Here is a 20,005-nt window from a genome sequence, read left to right on the forward strand (position 1 = left end):
TTATCGAATACTGGGTTTAGAGTCAGACTTTGTGTGGCTTCAGATTCTACCCCTGCCACTTACTGTGTACTCCACCCTGGGGCAAATCTTTGTGGCCCTCAGTTTCTCATTTGTAAGTGAAAGAGGTTTGATTAGATTACCTCTCTGGTTTCTTTAATTTCTGGTTCTGTGATCCTCTGAAATCATCTAAATAATGGGAACAAGTAGGAAGGAATCTTTGCGAAGGGATGCAAATTTGGAATACTTCAAAAACACGTTTCATATGGACAGTCAAAGAGTAAGGAATTTTATTAGGTGGTGACCACAGGGATGGGGCTCTGATATTTTGACGATTGGAATAGGAGTAGAATTTTAACAAGATGTTTAAAGCTGTAAAAAGTTTCAAGATTACTTGTAGATAATAGTTGCTGTGGATCTAAATGATGTAAACAGTATTGCTTTGTAAGTAAAAGAAATGACTGAATAATTCTTCTAGCCTGTTTATTTCCTTAATTCTGTAATATTTCAGTGTCTCAGTTATGACTCAGTATATGGAACAGGGACTAGATAACGTGTATGGGGATGTGGAATGCCAGAGAGAATTTTAAGAAAATAACTCATCCCTCAAAAACCATGAATGTTCTAGTTCCTCCATGTCAGTTTCCAGTTACTTCTCTTTCACTCTGTCCTAGAGCATAGGCTAGGTTGTGTTGGGGAGACAGCATTGTTCTTGAAGTTAGGAAGACCTAAGTTTGAATCTGACTTTCAGACACTGGCACAAGTCACTTAAACTCTGCCTGCCTCAGTGTCGTCATCTAGAAAATAGATATAGTTGTTGTGAGGATCAAATGAAATAATATTTGTGGTACAGCCAGATGGTTGAGTAGTCAGACCTGGAGACAGGAGGTCCTGGATTCAAATTTGGCCTCAGATACTTCCTAGATGTGTGATTCTAGGCAAATGACTTAATGCTTGAATTACATGACTTTCCCAGGATTTTGTATCATCAGCTTTTATATTACTCTCATTGGTCCTTAAATTCTTCATTGTAAGGGGTAAATTTAGGGTTTTTTGACTAATATATATTACTAATGGTCACCAGGGATTAATTCAAATTCCAATAAAAATACTCAAGTCAGTTTGGGAATTTTATGGTGGTTTAATTAATATAGAGGGAAGGAGTTAAGAAGAAGAAGGGAGAAAGGGGTATAAGATTTCTCCAGCCTAGCCTAAACCAAGGGGAGTTCAGAGACCTCAGCCATGAGGCCTTCTTCAACATTTAATCTAGCTTAGCTTCCAGCCACAAGGCCTCCTCCAAGATGAGGGTCCTCCTAGGAGGATAGTGTTTTAGGAAAGGTAAAGGAAAAAAAGGAATCAGCCTAAACTCCTACAGAGCTCAGGGAAGATGTCTCACCTGACCCACACTATTTGAGCTTCTCCCAGTCACTGCACCAAGGACGCTCACTGCCAAACCTGGACAAGAGCTGTAGGCATGCCAAGACACCCAGCATGCTGCCACCAGCCATGTCTCCGCTGTGAAAAAGATCAGCAAGAGGAAGTGACACGAATATATAGACTTTTTTTTTTCATATCACTTCCTGCATCTCTCTCACATGTACCAGTGGTAGCTTAAGCTTCACTTAGGACAGCCCAGGGGCTCTGTCAGTTGTTTCTTATTTGTCACTTGCTAGCAGATGTCTGTCATAGACCATCCTCCTCAACACTTAATCCTTAAGTAGGGGTGTAGACATTCCTGTTTGTTAGGATTTTAAAGATTTAATCAGAGTGGAGAAAATCTAAAAATCTAAAATCTAAAAGTATTATTGTTCCCATTTATAATGTCATTATTATTATTTAGTTTATATTCTTCATTAATTTCTCTTATTCTACATTCATTAGGATTTTCTATTAAATTTATATTACAATGTTCTTTCTCTGTACAATTATTTACACCAATTATATCCTCCTTTGATTCAATTAATTCATTTGTATCACCATGTATTTTATTTTCATTACTCCCAGTTTCATTTATCCTCAACTCATTTTCATTTATACCACACTCATTTCTTGATTCATTTTCACACATTTCTAGAGGAAACCATCATAATGCACTAGAACTTTTACTCTGGTCACTCGTTACTACTTGACTGTAGTTAGGTCTAGCTCCAGAATTTACCCATGACTGCATAGTAGTGAGATCTGGTGCTTGTTGTCCCTGGCAACAGGCATTCTGGCATTGATTTGCATATCTATTTTGATTATTATTATTGTTCCATCTGTTGTTATTATAATAATTATTATTATTCCAGGTATTGTATTGTTTATTAAACCCATTATTTCTATTTAGTTATCTTCTAACCTGATTTCTGAATCTGCAGTCCTGGTATAGATGACTGATCTGATCACAAAGGAAATAGCACCTAGGACCTGATCTTCTCTCAGTAGGCTTATAGTTATCATTATACCTTGGCTGTACAGATCTCAAAGCAGCCACAGCCTTTATTTCCTTAATTTCACTTTCTTTAGCTTTCATTTCAGCTTCCTTTAATTTTCTTTTAAAGTCCTCAACAATGGAATCCCTATCATCAAATTTTTCGTCTGGGTCATTTGTCAAATAAGTAGCTTTTCTCCTTAATTCATCAAGATCTAGTTCTTCCCAATCAGGGTAATTTGATTTTAAAAATTGTCTGACCCTTAGGACTGCATTCTTCACAAAGACTCATTTGATGTGTGCAGTAGTGTTTTCTTCCAATGCATCCATCCCTAATAGAGTTTCAGCTGCCTCAGTTATCCTTTCCAGGAAAACCACAGGAGCTTCAGAAACCTTTTGCTTTATGGCCTCAAACTTCGGCCAACCGTTGGGCCTTTTAGTATATCTCCCAGTAACATCTAGGATTGCATCTCTTGCTTCAGTTAGCATATCATAAACCCCATCATCTGCCGTATCCACCTTTAAGTCCTCTGGCCAAGATTGTAACAAGAGGATCTATTCTTGTTTTGTCTAGAAACTTATTCCTCTCTCTCTTAGTCAGGATCTTTTTCATTAATAGGGCAAAATCATTAAAATCAGGTTCATATAAGTCAATTGCCCTACACATTTCCTTAATCACTTTATTTGGCTTGTCATTAAAATTTGAGGTCCTTCTTTTGATGGCTTCAAGGTCCTCTGGGGAAAATCTTTTGTGCATTTTAACCATATGTACCTCATTTTTTTTAACCACTGGCATATCTCTTAGGGGACATAAATTTACTATTCCTGGTGCTTCCTCCTGTTCTAGCCTATTCATTCTTTCCCCTTTATTGTTTATTTTGTTGTTGTCATTTGCACAGCTTTAGTTCATATTAATGTTATTTATAATTTGCTCCAGTGTATCCATTTGTTGTTTCAAATGTACAACCATAAGTTTTAAATCAGAATCTCTTCTAAACCAAGTTACTAGATCTTTCAGGCGATTTACACAAAGGCACACAGAAGCACAAGACTTGTACACAATACACCCACAGATAACAGCAAGGGGTACCTAGGCCATAACATCATACAGTTTCACATCCATTACTGGCTTCATACAATCCATTTTGAAAACATGGTGACAGTAGTTAGGGAAGGATACAAAAATAAAATAAGGAATATACATTACATATTGAAACAGTACTATTAGCATAGTATTAAACGTGCCTGCTAACATGTTAGTTTCCATACTCAGAGTATTATTCAAAACATTATTACAATATAATTTATACATACAACAAATAAATAATTAACAAATAAATTTCAAATAACAAAACAAAACAGTTTTTCCAAGATGGCTGCTGGGGGTCTGTGGTGTAGTCCTAATAACCCTTCTGAGCAAGCCAAGCCCTCAGAATTCTATTTGGTTTTCCTCCTAAGCTCCTAGCCACCTAAAATGGATTAGAATGTTGGCTCAAACTTCCCTCTCTATGTTAAGAAATACTAATACAGTAAACATACAATAAACCTAGCTGACTTGCCAAACTGTTATGATAGGAATTTGATGAGGAATGAACAAAAGGGAACATATAAAAAATTAAGATTTATTGGTTGGGAAGGGGAGGAAGGAATAGGTGTTAGGAGAAATTCTATAAGTTATCTTACACTCTAATGTCTATAAATCCATCTAAAACTATCTTATTAAGCTAAGCAGTAAATTTCCCCAATAACCAAATCTCACACATGAAGTCCAATCAAAAGGGCCAGGATCTTCAGTTGATTAGTGTCCAAACAGGTCCAGAGGTGAAGTTGGTCTTCAATCTTCTTTACTCAAGCAGCCAGATTCAAAAGATTGCTCTCTTCAGCTGGTTTCAGGAGAAGCAGAAAACTGTTTTTTCAAGCCTTTCCAATCAAGGTCCTTTCAGGAGAGAAGTGTGTCAGTTAGGACATTAGAACCTTTCTCCAGATCTCCAGCCTTAGGCTCCCATGTGACTTTTAGTCACATGCTCCTGTAAGTCACTCACTCTGATGTTTGCACTGCTCAGTTTGTTGCAAAATGTTCTTTCTCTAACACAACCTCTATTGCCTGGCCCTTACTACTCTTCTGCCTTGGAACCAATATACAATATTGCTTCTAAAACAGAAGATACGGTTTGGAAAAAAAAAAGAAAGAATCATTGGGCGAGAGGAGATACAAGTGAGGAAATAATAATGATTTTTCTCAATCCTAAAAAAGAAGAGGTCAAATGAAACATTTAAAAAAATACAGAAGGATATTCAAAAGGAGACACAAAAAGGGACAGTTTTGAAAATAATTTGATGGATTTATCATCTACTTTAAAAAACAAATGAAGTCAAGGTACAAGAGTTTATTCAGTATTTACTGTGTGACAACAGACAATACACAGCATTGATTCTATGATGGAGGGTATTTAAAAAAAGGAAAAATATTTGTAAAGAATTTTGTAAACTTTAAAGACATATAAATGCTGACTGACATTATTATTACAAAGAAATGGTCACAACCTTGATTTTGCCATATACCACGTGTTCCACTTATATAATTAAAAATTCCAAATTCTTTTGCTCTTTTAATCAGAACCTTTCATTCCATTCCTTTGCTTTATCCTTCTTAAACTTATTCTTCATCCTTCCTGGGACCTTCAGACCTCTCATTCTATCCTGCTCTAACTTCACTTTTTCCCGACCTCAACCCTGCTGTTAACCACTTCAACTCTGTAGTGTTCTTTACTCCAATTATTTCCCAAAGTTACAGTGATCCTCCCCTACCCCATCTCTCTGACTTTAAGACTCTTACTTTTTGTTTTAGAATTAATACTAGGTACTGGCTCCATGGAAGAAGAGTGGTAAGGGGCAGGCAATGGGGTGAAGTCACTAGGCAATGGGGATTAAGTGACTTGCCCAGGGTCACATAATAAGGGAAGTATCTGAGGTCATATTTGAATCCTGGACCTCTTGTCTCTTGGCCTGGCTTTCTATACTGAGCCACCTAGCCTGCCCCACAGGTAATCTCTTAATACCAGATCTGATGGCCCTTTCTCAATCTTCATCCTTCTTGGTCTTTTGGCAGAATTTGACCATTCTTTTGGATTTTTATGACATGGTGCTCTTTTGTGTCTTCTCTTGCCTATCTACAGAATTTACTAAAATGCCTTCTAGTGACATGGGAGGTGAGGCTAGATTCGCAAAGGTGATGCCAATAGAGAATAGCATGATTTTGCTCTACTAGAAGGGTGTCAGGTATGTCTTGTTAACAGCTTGGGTCTCTTCCATGTACCTGCCTCATTCATTCCAGAGAAGCAACAATGACATATCTGGGAGCATGTTTTTTCCCCTCCCATGATAACAATGATTCATTAACCAAACAAAAAAAAATGTTAATGACCCTTAGTTCTGTGTGACCCTTTTCTACCTGACTAGTGATGGTGGCAGAGAGATGGGAAAAGGGAACAGAGGAGCTTAAATCATATCAGTCTTTACATTCCTTCTTTAAATGAAACTTGAAGGAAGGAAGAAGTTTCAGCTAAATGGAAAGATGACTCCCAGATACTCCTTGGAGAGGCAAAGAAAAGAGTTGGCAGAGTGGGCTTTTTCACATGCTCAGAACTAACAACAATATCAATCCTTAATGTGATTTTTGGTTTTCGTGTATTGCAATATTAATAATAAATATTTACAAGACCATGAAAATTATTAAAAGCTTATGTAGCAATGTTCATTGTCCAGGATGATGTATGATAAAGAAATTCTATTAAGAACTATTTAGATACTATCTAAATGAAATCAACATATTTTAATTCTTTATCATTTCATTGAAATGTGTTAAAAAAAGTAAGGAGAAGAAATATATGGAAAAGCATGGTTGAGAGTCTAGAAGGAGCAAAGGCCAGACTTAGAGATAAGAGAGAACTTCATAATTATATTGTCAATACCTTGTTTGAGGAAAGAATTGATAGACTCTAAATATGAACATTGTGAGCCAAAAATAACATTTTAATTTCTGTTTATAAGTAGTATTTCAGAGTTAAGCTGTTATGCCTGTACAGTAGGGCCTCCTTATCTGTGGCTTCTTTTTTCTGTGTTTTCAGTTATCTACAGTCAACATGACAGGCTGGAATGCTGCCTGTTGTGCTCTGCTTTCAGTTTCACCTTTTCTCACTTTTACTTTTAAGAGAGGGGGTGTTGCACAGTTTATCCATCTATCTATCTATCTATCTATCTATCTATCTATCTATCTATCTATCTATCTCTCTGTCTATCTATCTATCTATCTATCTATCTATCTATCTATGCTGCAAAGCACATTTATATGGGGTCAGTAAGTGTTCCCTTTATATAAACAATTTCAGCCATCCAAAAGTAAATCTTAGAGCATATCCCAGAGATACAAAGCTCTATTCTATATCATATTTTCTTCTGTCATTCTTCTTGGTTTTGCCTTTTTTTTTTTAACAATTCTGATCTCAGTTCTGATGAGTTGATGGTTTAACTGTACTCTGAAATCTCTCACTTCAATAATAACAAGCCTTTTCCTGTCTTTTAAAATACAATATTTCATTCTTTGAATGTTGTGATCTCATTGTGTGGATTAAAATAGAAAGTTAATTGAGGAAAAGTAAGAAGTTTGGTTTACTCTAATAAGGACCCAGGTGAGATTAAATAACAAATTTATAGTAGACATAATCAGTTTGGTTGTGAAATTTCCTCCAGTTAACATTGACAAGCATGTATCTTCTAAGGTCTTATGCTCTTACTGATGTTTATTATCAAAGTTTGATGGAAGAAAGTTATTTCTAATATAACATCTGAGGAATCTTTTAAGATAAATCTTTCCTGATGGATTTCTTTTGTTTTATATCACCTAAATTTCTCCCTGTACCTGTTTTCCTCCTAGAGAGCCATATTTAAACAAAACAAAAAACCCTTACCTTCTGTCTCAGAGTCAACAATGTGTATAAATACTGAGGCAGAAGAGTGGTAAGAGCTAGGCAATGGGGGTTAAGTGACTTGCCCAGGGTCACCCAGCTAGGACTTGTCTGAGATCACATTTGAATCCAGGACCTCCCATCTCCAGGGTTGACTCTCCATCCACTGAGCTATCTAATTACCCCCAATATTTATTCTTGATTGTTTTGTGGTGTTAGTTCCTTCTGTTTACATTGTATATGTTATTTTCCTGGTTCAGCTTACTTACTTTGCATCAGTTCATATGAATTTTTGCATGTTTCTCTGTATTCATCATATCCATCATATCTTACTAATTTTCATTGTTTCTTAATATCACAGCAATATTCCGCTGTATTTATGTACTCTCCATTCTAATCAGTGGACATCTACTTTGTTTCCAGGTTTTTGGTATCACAAAGAGTGCTGCTATAAATTCTCAAAGCAAAACCTCAGAGCTGTTTTCATAATTTTCCTGTGGTTGTGAATACTTTTGAGTTCTTTTCAAAATTATTTATTTCATTTGAGCATGTATCTATTGGGGAATAGCTTTAGGGGTGTGTGTGTGTGTGTGTGTGTGTGTGTGTGTGTGTGTGTGTGTGTGTGTGTGTGTGTGTGTGTACACCTATATATAAATGTTGTTTACATATCTTGGTAAATTTTTTTATTTTTTATTTTTTGCCATGCTGCTTTCCAGTTTACTTATAAGTTTTTATCAAATAGAGTTCCCTAGGTAATTTATGTTTTCTGCTTTTATCAAACAACGGATTATTGGATTATATTGTTTTTGAATCTCCTTGTCTATTCTTTATCCAATACCATAAGATTTTGATAACTGCTGCTTTGTAATATAGTTTGAGGTCTGGAAGTGCTATCCCTCCTCCATCCCTACATCTTTTCATCGTATTTTTCAATAATTTAGATCTTTTGTTTTTTCCAAAATAATATTGTTATTTATCAAATTTCTGTAAAATACCTCCATGGTAATTTGGTATATCACTAAAAGTATAAATGAATTTTGGCATTTTATTATATTGCAAGAGCTAGCCATGAGCAGTGAATATTGTTGTTTGGTTGTTTTCAGTCATGTCCAATTTTTCATGATCCCTTTTTGGGATTTTCTTGGCAAAGATACTAGAGTGGTTTGCCATTTCCTTCTCGATACCAATGAGAAAATGGAGCCAGACAGGGTTAAGTGACTTGCCCCAAATCACATAGTGTCTTGAGGTCAAATTTGAACTTGGGTCCTTCTGATTCCAGGCTCTGTACTGTACATCTGCTTCATTGCCTAGTTGCTCCAAATATTATTCCAGCCCTTTAAGTTTTTCTTCATTTCTTTAAGGAGCACTTTGTAAGGGTATCTATAGAACTCTTTTGTGTGCTTTGGGAGATTGATCCCAATATTTTATGCAGTTTGTGGTTACTTCATTTCCTTTCTATTACTGTTTCTTGTGTTTTTTTCTTATATAGAAATGCTATTGGTTTTGAAAAGTGTATGGCATTTTATTTTTTAATTTTAAAGTATCTGAAACCAGAGGAATCATTAGGAGATTAAAGAGATATTTATCTGGCATGTTATTAGGAAAAATAACCTCTATATAGATTAAGTTATACTTAATTTTTTAATATATATAGTTCTTTTCCTTTTTTGATCTTTGTATTTTTTTGTGCAAATTAGCTTTGTGCTCTGCAGAGAGTTTTTATATTTAGATTAAACTTGTCTTGAATCTATCCAGATATAGGAAGTTGTTTTGTTTTAGTGGTAATTACAAGCCTATAGTTTAGAAGGTTTTGGAGCAGTCAGAAAGCTAGTAATTAATTTCATGAGCTTTTATTGTTTAAGACATTTTTAAATCACCACTTTTCTTTCAGGTAACAAATATACCTTGGAAACAAGACCAACTCAAGAAGGTATTGATGTAAGACAAGAATTACTGAAATTCCATTCTACTTTTTACTCATCCAACTTAATGGCTATTTGTGTGCTGGGACGAGGTAAGCATTCCAGAAATTTATCAGAGAATGAGATAATATAAGTAACATTATGGATTTAAAATATAATCTCAGTTACTTGTTTCTTTTAAAAAGTAAATATTGGTTAGAACAAGTGGAAAACATTTAAGATGAAATATGTTGGCATTTGGAACCCAATTAATTTGTAGCTGTTTTATGTCCAAACTGAATTTGAATAAAGTAACATAAAAGCAAACACCGATATTTCAGTTCCCCTACAATGAAAATTCTACTTTTGGCTAGCCAGGCTATGTTTTTTTTTCTTTTTCTTTTTTAAAAACCCTTACCTTCCATCTTAGAATCAATGCTGTGTATTGGTCCCAAAGCAGAAGAGTGGTAAAGGCTAAGCAATGGGGGCTAAGTGACTTGCCCAGGGTCACACAGCTAGGACATATCTGAGGCCATATTTGAACCCAGGCCCTCCTGTCTCTGAGCCTGGCTCTCAAACCACTGAGCCACCTAGCTGTCCCCCACCCCCCATTATAGTTTTTCTATGTGAGGTAAAGACCTCAAAGAACATGACAACTGACTGACTTACATATACCACTCAAACGATATCAGAAATTCCATTAGGACAGATTTTCTTGCTCATTCCTCTGTTAGGGCTCGTAATATTGACTTGTTTAATATTGACATATTTAGGAAGGAAGAGGAAAGCAATTCACCTCCACTTTCCATGATGTGTACAGAGATACTCATTGTACCATCACCATGTTTTTTTAAAATCTTCTTTCCTTTTTAGTTCCCAAGATTTTACTTTTAGAATTTTAAGGAGTGAAAATTATGGTTGGACTAAATATTTATAAAGAGTTTGGTCACCAAGAATTTAATTACTAAATTCAAATGAATTACTCAAGTCAGAATGGCTTTTATGGTACTTTATTTACCAGTAGAGAGAAGAAAGTAAGGAAATGAGAGAGAGACAGAGAACACAGTCCTTTGCATCCCTTCCTCTGTCTTCCTTCCACCTTTACATGTACCAGTTGTAGCTTAAACTTGGCTTTGGACTGCCCAGGGGGCAATCAGTTGTTTTTGATTTGTCACTTGCTAGCACATGTAGGTCATAGACCTTCCTCCCCCACTCTAAATCCCTAAGTGTGGGGTGTATACATTCCTGGTGGCTAAAAATCTAAAGAATAAGTAGGGTGGAGTTAATCTCAATTTTCACAGAATCAGCATAGAGTAAATAATGTACTTAACATCTTGGCCCTGCCATTTCCCACCTCTGTTACTTTGAATATTTATCTTCATATTTCTTGGCCTCAGTTTCCTTCTCTCTAAAATGAAGTATCATTTTTTAAAATTATCCACCTTCTAGGATTATAAAGAGAATCAAATGAAATGATACACCTAAAACACTTAATAACTACAAAATGTTACTTAAATATCAGATGATTTTAAGATAGTTACTTTCAGGGGAAAAGGAGAGGAAAATTTGGACCAATAAACCCTGTTATAAAGGGCTTAACTTTCACAACTATGCTTTGACTCATATGTCTGCCATTTTCCCAATAGACGTTTCTTGAATTTTTACAGCACTGAACCACACTGAGTCAGTTCCCTTTGCCTTTAAGTATGAGACTTGGTTGTCTTTTTTCCAGTCATGACTGAGGACATCTTTTATGCTGCTTCTGCACATTCTTTGTGGGGTTTTCCTTAATGGACTTCCCTGACCAGCAGGGTCCCACAAGGGAAGGGGCTCACCTTTGTGATGGGACCCGAGGAGAGGTAGGAACCGAGAACCAGGGTGGAAATGAAAGACACGGACAAGTCAGTGGTTGGATAGGGCAGGCAACCCCTATGATACTCCCTTTGATAGGAAAGTATGAGTACAAAGGAACACGAGGTGGATGAGGAGATTAAGATAGGGAAAGCAGGCCGAGATGGTTACAGCCTCGGGAAGGAGAAGGTTAAGAGGAGAGAGAGACATAGTCATTGAGGAGCCCAGTGGAGCTCCATGAAAGGGAGAAAGGCCAAGAGGAAGTTCATGGGTTTGCCTCTGAATTTATTCCTGTCCTGCTTGGGCGGTACTCCCAAGGACGTAGTAACCACATCACAAAGTATAGACACTTAAGATTGGGTGGCAAGATAGAGGGAACACCTTTGGGCGTGTAGATGGGAAAGCGAGGTTTGCAATCTTTGCTTTCCCAGGGAATTGAGTCCGAGCATGTTAATGAGTTTGTCTTAGCCAAGGGCCGCATGGCCAGTTCAAGGTTACATTCACAAGCCTCATTGGTATAACCTTATGCTTGGAGACACAGTAATCATACAGTCATTTATATTTCATAGATGTGAATATGCTTGGGATGCTACATTCTTCTTTAGTAACATGTTGTACCTTACTCTTTCTCACCTGCACCTTTCAGTTTTCTTTATTTCTCCCTCCCTCTCTCTCTCTCTCTCTCTCTCTCTCTCTCTCTCTCTCTCTCTCTCTCTCTCTCTCTCTCTCTCTCTCTCTCTCTCTCCCTCCCTCCCTCCCTCCGTCTCCCTCTCCCTCTCCCTCCCCTTACCTTCTGTTTTAGAATAAATACTGAGTATTGGTTCCAAGACAGAAGAGCAGAAAGAGCCAGAGCCACCCAGCTACCTCTTTCAGTTCTGAATAACTTTTAACTTCAGCTCTTTCAGAAACTGTGGCATTCTCTGCCTTATATCGAATCGTACCATATAGCATCATTAAAAGAACACTGTTGTAACTGCTGGGCTTTTATTTTAGGGAGAAATATGTTCATTAAAAAACTTTGTTTACTTTATATAAATGAAAATTTTAAAAATGTAAAAGGAGTAATGTGGATATCATGTTGTAGTAAGAACACTGATAGTAAAACAAAAAGACCAGGGCTTCAACTTTAGTCTACCCATTAGTAAACCCAGTTTTCTTATTTTTAAAAGGAAAAGTTTCAATTGTATGATCTCCAGGATTCCTTTCTTATCTAGAATATCCTGTGATTTTATAAATCACCTTTCTAAGTGTATCTGTAGGTTAGATAAACAAATATACATTGCTGGATTTATAGAATGATCTAAAAGCACACTTTCAAAAGAATTTCATTGCCTATAATAAACTATTCTAACAACCTTTATCTGCATAAGGGGAAATGTTTTAAATAATCCAAATCCTTGCTGTGATAGTAGTACATAGTAGATGTTGATATAGTTCATTAATAACCTCATTTGGGAAGTGTTTTTTTTTTAATTGCAAAGTGATTGTAACTTGTTTATCAGATAATTTTTTCTGTGAGGTTTTTTATGGCACTAGAAGGCTCTGTCAAGTAATTATCAATGAATAAAATATGTTTTTCATTCCTATCATTTTAGAAAACCTCAGCACTGTTTCTCTTACCTCACCTCATTTTCCTGTGTTATGTTAAATCTCTATTAAAATTTCTTCTCTCCCCCTTGTAAGCGTGACACCGAACCCTAACTCTCCCCGGGCTCACTTTCTCCTTGGCTTCTTTAAGTGTCACCCAGAAAGTTGTTCATAGCCATGTGATGACTACTTGACTATCTTTTTCAGGGTCTTAGGGATTGCATTAATGTGTGTGACCTGAACCCTCACTAGGCTGCTTCCCATTTATATAATGCTTGATTTCTGATTTTGAAGACCTTAATGTTGTCTCTTCTTGGATCTTCACTTAACCATTCTAATTTAGCATGTTTTCTCTCTTTCTCACTTTCTAATTTGTCAGTGTTCTTTTTGAATTATATCACCTAGAACTTTATGGAACATTCTAAATGTGATTTGATCCCCTAAGGAGAATATTACCTCCTTTAAGTGCCGTGTTTAGACTAATGTAGCCTAATGGAGACTAGAGAAGCCAATGATTTAGTGCCTAGAGGGATAGCCTTGGGAATCCCAAAGACCTAGATGGGTTTCGAGTCCTGTCTCTGACATATTCTTAGTTGTGTGACTGAGGACTCAATCTCTCAGTGCCTTTGGCTCCTTGCCTCACCACCCTGCGTCCTTGCCCAGGGACACACAGCTAGGAAGTGTCTGAGGCCAGACTTGGACCCAGGCCCTCCTGATTTCAGGTCTGGTGCTCTATCCACTGTAGTACCTTGCTGCCCCTCCTAGATGGCTTTCTAAGACTAAAAATTATTACAGGCCAAATGCCAATCCAGATTATTCCAGGGAGTTTCTCTCTTCTGACCTCCCGAGTCATATCTCCAACTGCTTATTGGATATCTTAGACTGCTGTCATGTAGATATCTTAAACTCTGTATATCTAATACTGAACTCATTATCTTTTCCTCCATGCTTCTGAACTTAACAATTTCTGTCTAGGGTATCAATGGGTTATTAAGAAATGCCTCCTTTAAGATACTCCAAGGTGTTGTAAGCCTTGATATTTTCTGCAGACTTGTCATCTTTAGAAAATCTCTGATTCAGACTCGATGCTCAACCTTGTCTGTGAGAACATCAAACACCTTTGCCAAGCACATGTCTCTCTGTGTTTTATGCCTTGCTTGATATTAATAATCAAAGAATCACTGAACAAAGTGTCTCTGTTGTTATATTTTTCAAGACATTTTAAATGATTTTGATGTATCTATCAAGGATGGAGGAAATCCTTTAAGGCTGTGATATCAAAGTCAAATATAAATGGGAGCCACTAATCTATACATAAGCCACCTTTGGGTCCCATATTGTTGTAATTTTTAAATTTGTTACCTGTGTTTCAGTGTATTTTTGTTTATATTGTTCAATATTTCCTAATTATTTTTTTTTTAAGGCTTTCACCTAAGGTGTAGGGAGCATCCTCAGTTCCTTACTCTCATTCTCCATATCAAGTTTGTTACCAGATCCTTGGTAACATCTCTTTTACATGCCCCCTTTTTCTCTTCAGATCCTGCCACTTCCTTGATGCAGGCCTTCTTCGATTCATCCTGGAGTAGCCTTCTGGCTGGTCTCCCTTCCACAAATCTCCCTACTGCAAACCATCCCCCACTAAGCTGTCAAATTAATATTCAAGAAGTACAACTGTAACCATCTCACCCCACTATTCAGGTCAATTCTGGTGGCTCCCTATCACTTTTTGGGTCAAATCTGATGTATCTTCATTTAGCCTTCCAGTCCCTATATATGCCCAGAATCGTTACATCCCTCACTTCTCATTCTGTGACCCAGAGACACTGGGCTCCGGGCTCTTCCTCAGACAAGACACTTCATCTCTAGACTGGAGATTTTCACTGCTCCTTGTGCCTGGAATCCTCTCCTCATCTTTACCACCTATTTTCCCTGGTTTCTTTCAACTCTCAGCTCAAATCTCATCTTTTATGAAAAGCATTTCCTGATTCCCTTGATGCAGCTTTCTCACTCTTGATTCTCTCTGTTTATACAGGTTGTTTTGGGTTGTCTCCCTCATTAGGACTGTGAGCTCCTCAGAGCACAGACTGCTTATGGCTTCTGTTTATGTCCTCAGTGCTAGCCTGAAGGCTTATTAACTGGCTGGTTTTGAAATTTTTAAATATTTCTGACTCGTGTAAAATTTTTGTGCTCAGTTAAATAAATCTTTTGTTTTAATAGCTAGCTCTCCTATCATGTTTTGTACAGTTATTATTTTTTAACCTAAACATAGGACCTTAGATCCATCCCTGTTAAGTTTCATCTTGTTAATTTTGGTTCCATTTTTAGGCCTTTTGAAATTACTTGGGTTTTGAAACTCAAAATTAATGCTTTTAAATATCAGGGCAAGCAGTTAGTTAGGACTTGGCACTACAGATTTTCCAAGTTGTCAGAGTTGTTTGTTGAAATATTTCAGTTCTTTAAAACCACCAGGGTCCTCCATGCTTAGCTGTCACAGGGCATGTAAATTACCATCTGGTAATTTACCTTATTCACAAAGTTCACCTTATTCACAAAGGTTACTGTCTGCAAAGTTTAAATGTATTTTTGTCATGTGTCTTGCAGGAAAAATAAAAAGCAAGCTTAGTTTGACTTGATTTATTCTTAGTAAATTTTACTGGACTTTGTCAAGGACTAAAATTTTGGTATCAATTATAATTTTTTTTAAAAGCCATCTTTTCAACCCTTTTACATATTGTCTTGATTTTTTAACCCTTACCTTCTGTCTTAGAATCAATATTGTGTATTGGTTCTAAGGCAGAAAAGCAGTAAGGAATAGGCAGTGGGAGTCACACAGTTAGGAAGTGTCTGAAGCCAGATTTGAAAGGAGGACCTCCCATCTCTAGGCCTGGCTCTCAATCTACTGAGCTACCCAGCTGCCCCCTTATCTTGATTTTTAAACGTCTATTTTTGTCCATTTTTAGTTTGGTACTGCCTTCTCTATGCTCTGTGATTTGTAGAAGTAATTTTGAGAGATCACATTTACATAGTTTTTTGTTTGTTCTCCAGTATCCATGAAGGCAGCATGTATGCTTCTGGAAACGCAAATCTCTTAAGACATTAAATGTTCTTATAGTGAATCCGTTAGGATTCTTGGGCTTCAATTCTCTCTTAACAATATTTAGATTATCCTTTCGAGTTTGTAAACTGTTCTTAGTACAAGAGACAGGAACAATATTAGGGCTTGAGTTATTTTATTCTCCTTTGTTATCTTCCCCAAGTTTTGGTCTATATCTTGTTATTATTTCAAACAACTTTTTCTTTTCTTTTTTTTAAGGTTTTCTTTTTCCTGGCTCTGGCTTTGTTTCATTTGGATTTTAGTATACCTGACAGTTCTTTAAAACCATAGTCTTTTTGATGCTGGGTTGAATTCATGAAAAATACCTTCAGGTCATTATAATTCATTATGTGAAAAATGACACAAAGAATAAAAAATCAGTACATGACAAATAGAGATTTTGGAATACTAGCCTGCAAAAAAATAAAAAAGGAAGAATCCCTGGATGGTGACACCTATAAGAAGGCCTATGTCCTTGAGGAAGAAAAAGAGAGTGGAATTCTTGGTTCAGAGAGGAAGAATGTTGTCTAGTAGCTTCCTAACTTTCATTATTCTTGCTCGTGAGGTACTAAGTTTATGTTGAAAGAATGTTGAAAGTTCTATTTAAAATATAAGTGTAACAAATAAAACAATTATACATACTCTTCAGGTCTTTTTTTTCACATATTTGTGCCTTTTAATTGTGGATGATAATTGTGGATGATCTGGGGCAAAGACCTCAATCATTCAGCAGTTGATAGCATTGATTCAGCATTGATCCTCAGTTATGTTCTCCTCCAGCCTTTCATATATATTTGTTATACTAAAATTTTTTCATAACTTAATGTTATTTAGAGGTTTTAACTGTTTCAATACAGTGACATGGTTTTGCTTTGTAGTTTCTTGTTAGGGCTGAGATTTGTAACATGATTTTATTGACTAAAAGACAAGGTGTTCCTAATAACCATGCATTTAAAGTCTTGATTTGAATGGCTTGCTTTTTTGCAGAGACACTAGATGAGCTGACTGAGCTTGTTGTGAAGCTATTTTCAGAAGTAGAGAACAAAAATGTCCCATTACCAGAATTTCCAGAACACCCTTTCCAAGAGGAGCATCTTAGGGTGAGTAAATGTACTTTTCTTTTAGACATGGGATTATAAGAACTTTGCTCAAGAAGAGTAGAAGAAAGCCACCCTTTCTGGTAGTATTATTTATAAGACAGAATTTTGGTGTATTTGATACTGTGCAATAGTAAAGATAGTTGTAGTGAGTACAGCATGAAGAGAATTCAGTAAACTGTAGTAGTTATTTTCCAGTATCAAAATTTTGAACTTTCTGATAATGGCTAACTTTCTTTTAACACTTTATAATGACAAAATACTTTCACTTAACAAAATCTCATTTGCACAACAGCCCTGATGAAAAAGAGGTAGATTATAAAAATATTATTGTCCCTATTTTTACATATGAGTAAACTAAGACCTAGAAAAGTTAAGTGACTCACCTGAAGTGTGACATACCTTATCCTTGTGGTAGGACTGGGATTAGAACTTCAGTTCTCCAGACCTTTTTGTCCATTGCTACTTTTGATTAATGAAGGAAGTTGACTTATAAAGAAATTCTACAAACATGAAATCTCATTAATTTTTTTCAATTTGATGTGAACTTGACATTTATATCTAATACCTAGTTTTCCACCAAGTTTTAGGCTTTGTACTTGATGAATATTAGATTCAATGAGTTTTAGTTAGTTTAATGTCTTTGTTTATTTTCAGCAACTTTATAAGGTTGTGCCCATTAAGGACATTAGAAATCTGTATGTTACATTTCCAATACCTGATCTTCAGAAATATTATAAATCAAACCCTGGTCATTATCTTGGTCATCTTATTGGACATGAAGGCCCTGGAAGTCTCTTATCAGAACTAAAATCAAAGGGTAAGTCTCTTGGTAGTCAGCTTTTGAATTTTAATTTCCCAGTGTTCTTAACTTGGCCCAATCATTTCTTTCCCAAGATTGCTATGCCTTTAGAACATTTTTCATATAATTATAGAGAGTTTTGACTTCTCATCTGAAAACTGCTTATTCATAATCCTTTGACCATTTGTCAATTGGGGAAGGTACTTAAAGTCTTATAAAATTGATTTGGTTCTTTATACATCAAAATTGCTATGGAGATTGCTTTGAAACTTGACTAAATTTGAAATGCGGTTTTTGGGGTTGGTAGAGTATATTTTTTTACTGTTTACTGTTGTCTTATTTTTTTTTAAACACCAAAATTCCCTCTGTATTCTTTTCTCTTTCCCTCTCAAGAGAGTCACTGCATAGTGTTAACAAATGGTATTTTTAAAGATAAAAAAAAATTAGCAAAACTAATTACAAAAGTTTAAAAACATGTTGTGTATACCACACTCAATCTCCTGCCTCTACAAAGTGGGAACAGAGCCTTCTCTTATCTCTTTTTCCTTTCTTTCTCTTCCTTTTGAAGAATTCTTATCTTCCCTTTTAGAATCAATACTATATATTGGTTCTAAATCAGAAAAGGGGTAAAGGCTAGGCAATAAGGGTTTAAGTGACTTATCAAGGGTCACACAGCCAGAAAAATGTCTGAGGCCAGATAGGTCTGGCTTTCAATCCACTGAGGGCCACCCCCATTCCTCTAATCTCTTATTTCAGGCCATGTTTGTTCTGTGTAATTTTTTAACATTCATTTTGGATTGTGCTCTTATTTCTGTTTATATTGTAGTCATTATGCATGATTTTTTTTGACTGTTTGCCTTACTTTACATTAGTTCATATAATCCATATTTCTCTGTATTCATCATGTTTGTAATTTCTTACAACCCAGTAATATTCCCTTATATTCATAAGTCACATACCCTTATACCCATATACTCATATTCAGTTTGTTTAACTATTCCCCAATATATGCTTCAAGTTAAAAATGTTGTTCTAAATATTTTGGTGTACCTGTATATGGTGACTCATAAGCCTGGTAATAAAATCTCTTTGTCAAAAGTCATAGACATCTTAGTTGCTTTATTTCCAGATAGTAATTCCAAATCTCCTTCTAAAATGATTATTACTCATTGGCAACCTCATCAACATTTTACAGTATACTTTTCTTTCCACAGCTCTTCAGTAGAGAATGTTTTGAATGTTTCCTTTCTTTTTATTGTCTTGATGAGGTTTAAAATTAAGGTTAGGAATTCATGGCTTTAGTATTTTCTCATATTTTGAAATGAAAAGAAGATGGAAAGTAAAAGATGAAACTTGTATAATGTGATGTTATTTCAGTGAAGTCAGTAAACTGGCAAGGTCATTTTTATGTGTACGGGGTGCAAGGGATGAATAGAATTATGCAAAAGTGGCTTGACCCGAGTTGTGTCATAGACCATAGATATGTAGTATGTGTATTCCTTGGATTCAATTGAATTTAATCTAGTCAATATTCTTATGTTGCTTTATTGAGTATCATATTACAATACTAGTATGAGAGCAGAGGAAGCAGAGGGTGGGAATAATCTAGATTTAGAAATATCCCAATTTTTTTGTTCTTTTTCCACCCTGAAAATTAGCTAAATATATTTTGATTATGAGAGTTAGAGAGGTAAAGAGAAAAGGCAATCTTTAGAGTAGAACTCCAGGAGGGAGAGAGAACATGAGGGAGAAGGGGAGAGAGAGAATCAAAATATGCATGCACAGGGGATGTGTATATGACGTATATAGTTATAATAAACAGTAATGGAATTTACCTGCGTTGAAAGGAACAAGAGAAAAGATCAAATTGGTTCCCTTTATGCCTTGCAGGTTGGGTAAACACTCTTGTTGGAGGTCAAAAGGAAGGAGCCAGAGGTTTTATGTTTTTCATCATTAATGTGGACTTGACTGAGGAAGGACTTTGTAAGTATTACACCATTTGTTTTTTGATGAAAATTTGTTTTTTATGGTTTTATCTCTTTTACATTCTTATTTCATGCATATAATTTATATTGCAACTCTGTAAGCTCTCAAATTTCTGTACTTTACAAAGTTCTCATTTGTAATTTTCCCATGTAACTTGGCCCTCATGTCATAGGTGGTTTTTAAAACTTATAAATGAAAACCATGACAATTCTCGGAAAATGTTAACCAACCAGATTTTCCAGTCTCAAGTGTGGCTGGTATGTAACCCATGTTGTTAACTTCTTTCTGTTTTGCTTCTCAATTCCTTATGTTG

General features: G+C 35.8%; 1 protein-coding gene across 7 annotated transcripts in view; it reads left to right on the plus strand.

The window, feature by feature from the left end:
• Positions 1-20,005, plus strand: part of IDE (insulin degrading enzyme) — a 130,970-nt gene that overhangs the window by 65,190 nt on the left and 45,775 nt on the right. For 6 of the 7 annotated variants that reach the window (XM_056802483.1, XM_003339947.4, XM_056802479.1 and 3 more), the window contains 4 exons: positions 9,266-9,388; positions 16,795-16,907; positions 17,562-17,724; positions 19,597-19,689. In XM_056802483.1, the coding sequence (XP_056658461.1) occupies positions 9,266-9,388; positions 16,795-16,907; positions 17,562-17,724; positions 19,597-19,689 (492 nt within the window). Of the gene's footprint in view, positions 1-9,265; positions 9,389-16,794; positions 16,908-17,561; positions 17,725-19,596; positions 19,690-20,005 lie in introns of those variants that run through there. The other variant, XM_056802489.1, reaches the window with a different exon arrangement.

This window comes from Monodelphis domestica, chromosome 1, assembly GCF_027887165.1.
Source record: "Monodelphis domestica isolate mMonDom1 chromosome 1, mMonDom1.pri, whole genome shotgun sequence".
In the NCBI taxonomy this organism is placed as follows: domain Eukaryota; kingdom Metazoa; phylum Chordata; class Mammalia; order Didelphimorphia; family Didelphidae; genus Monodelphis; species Monodelphis domestica.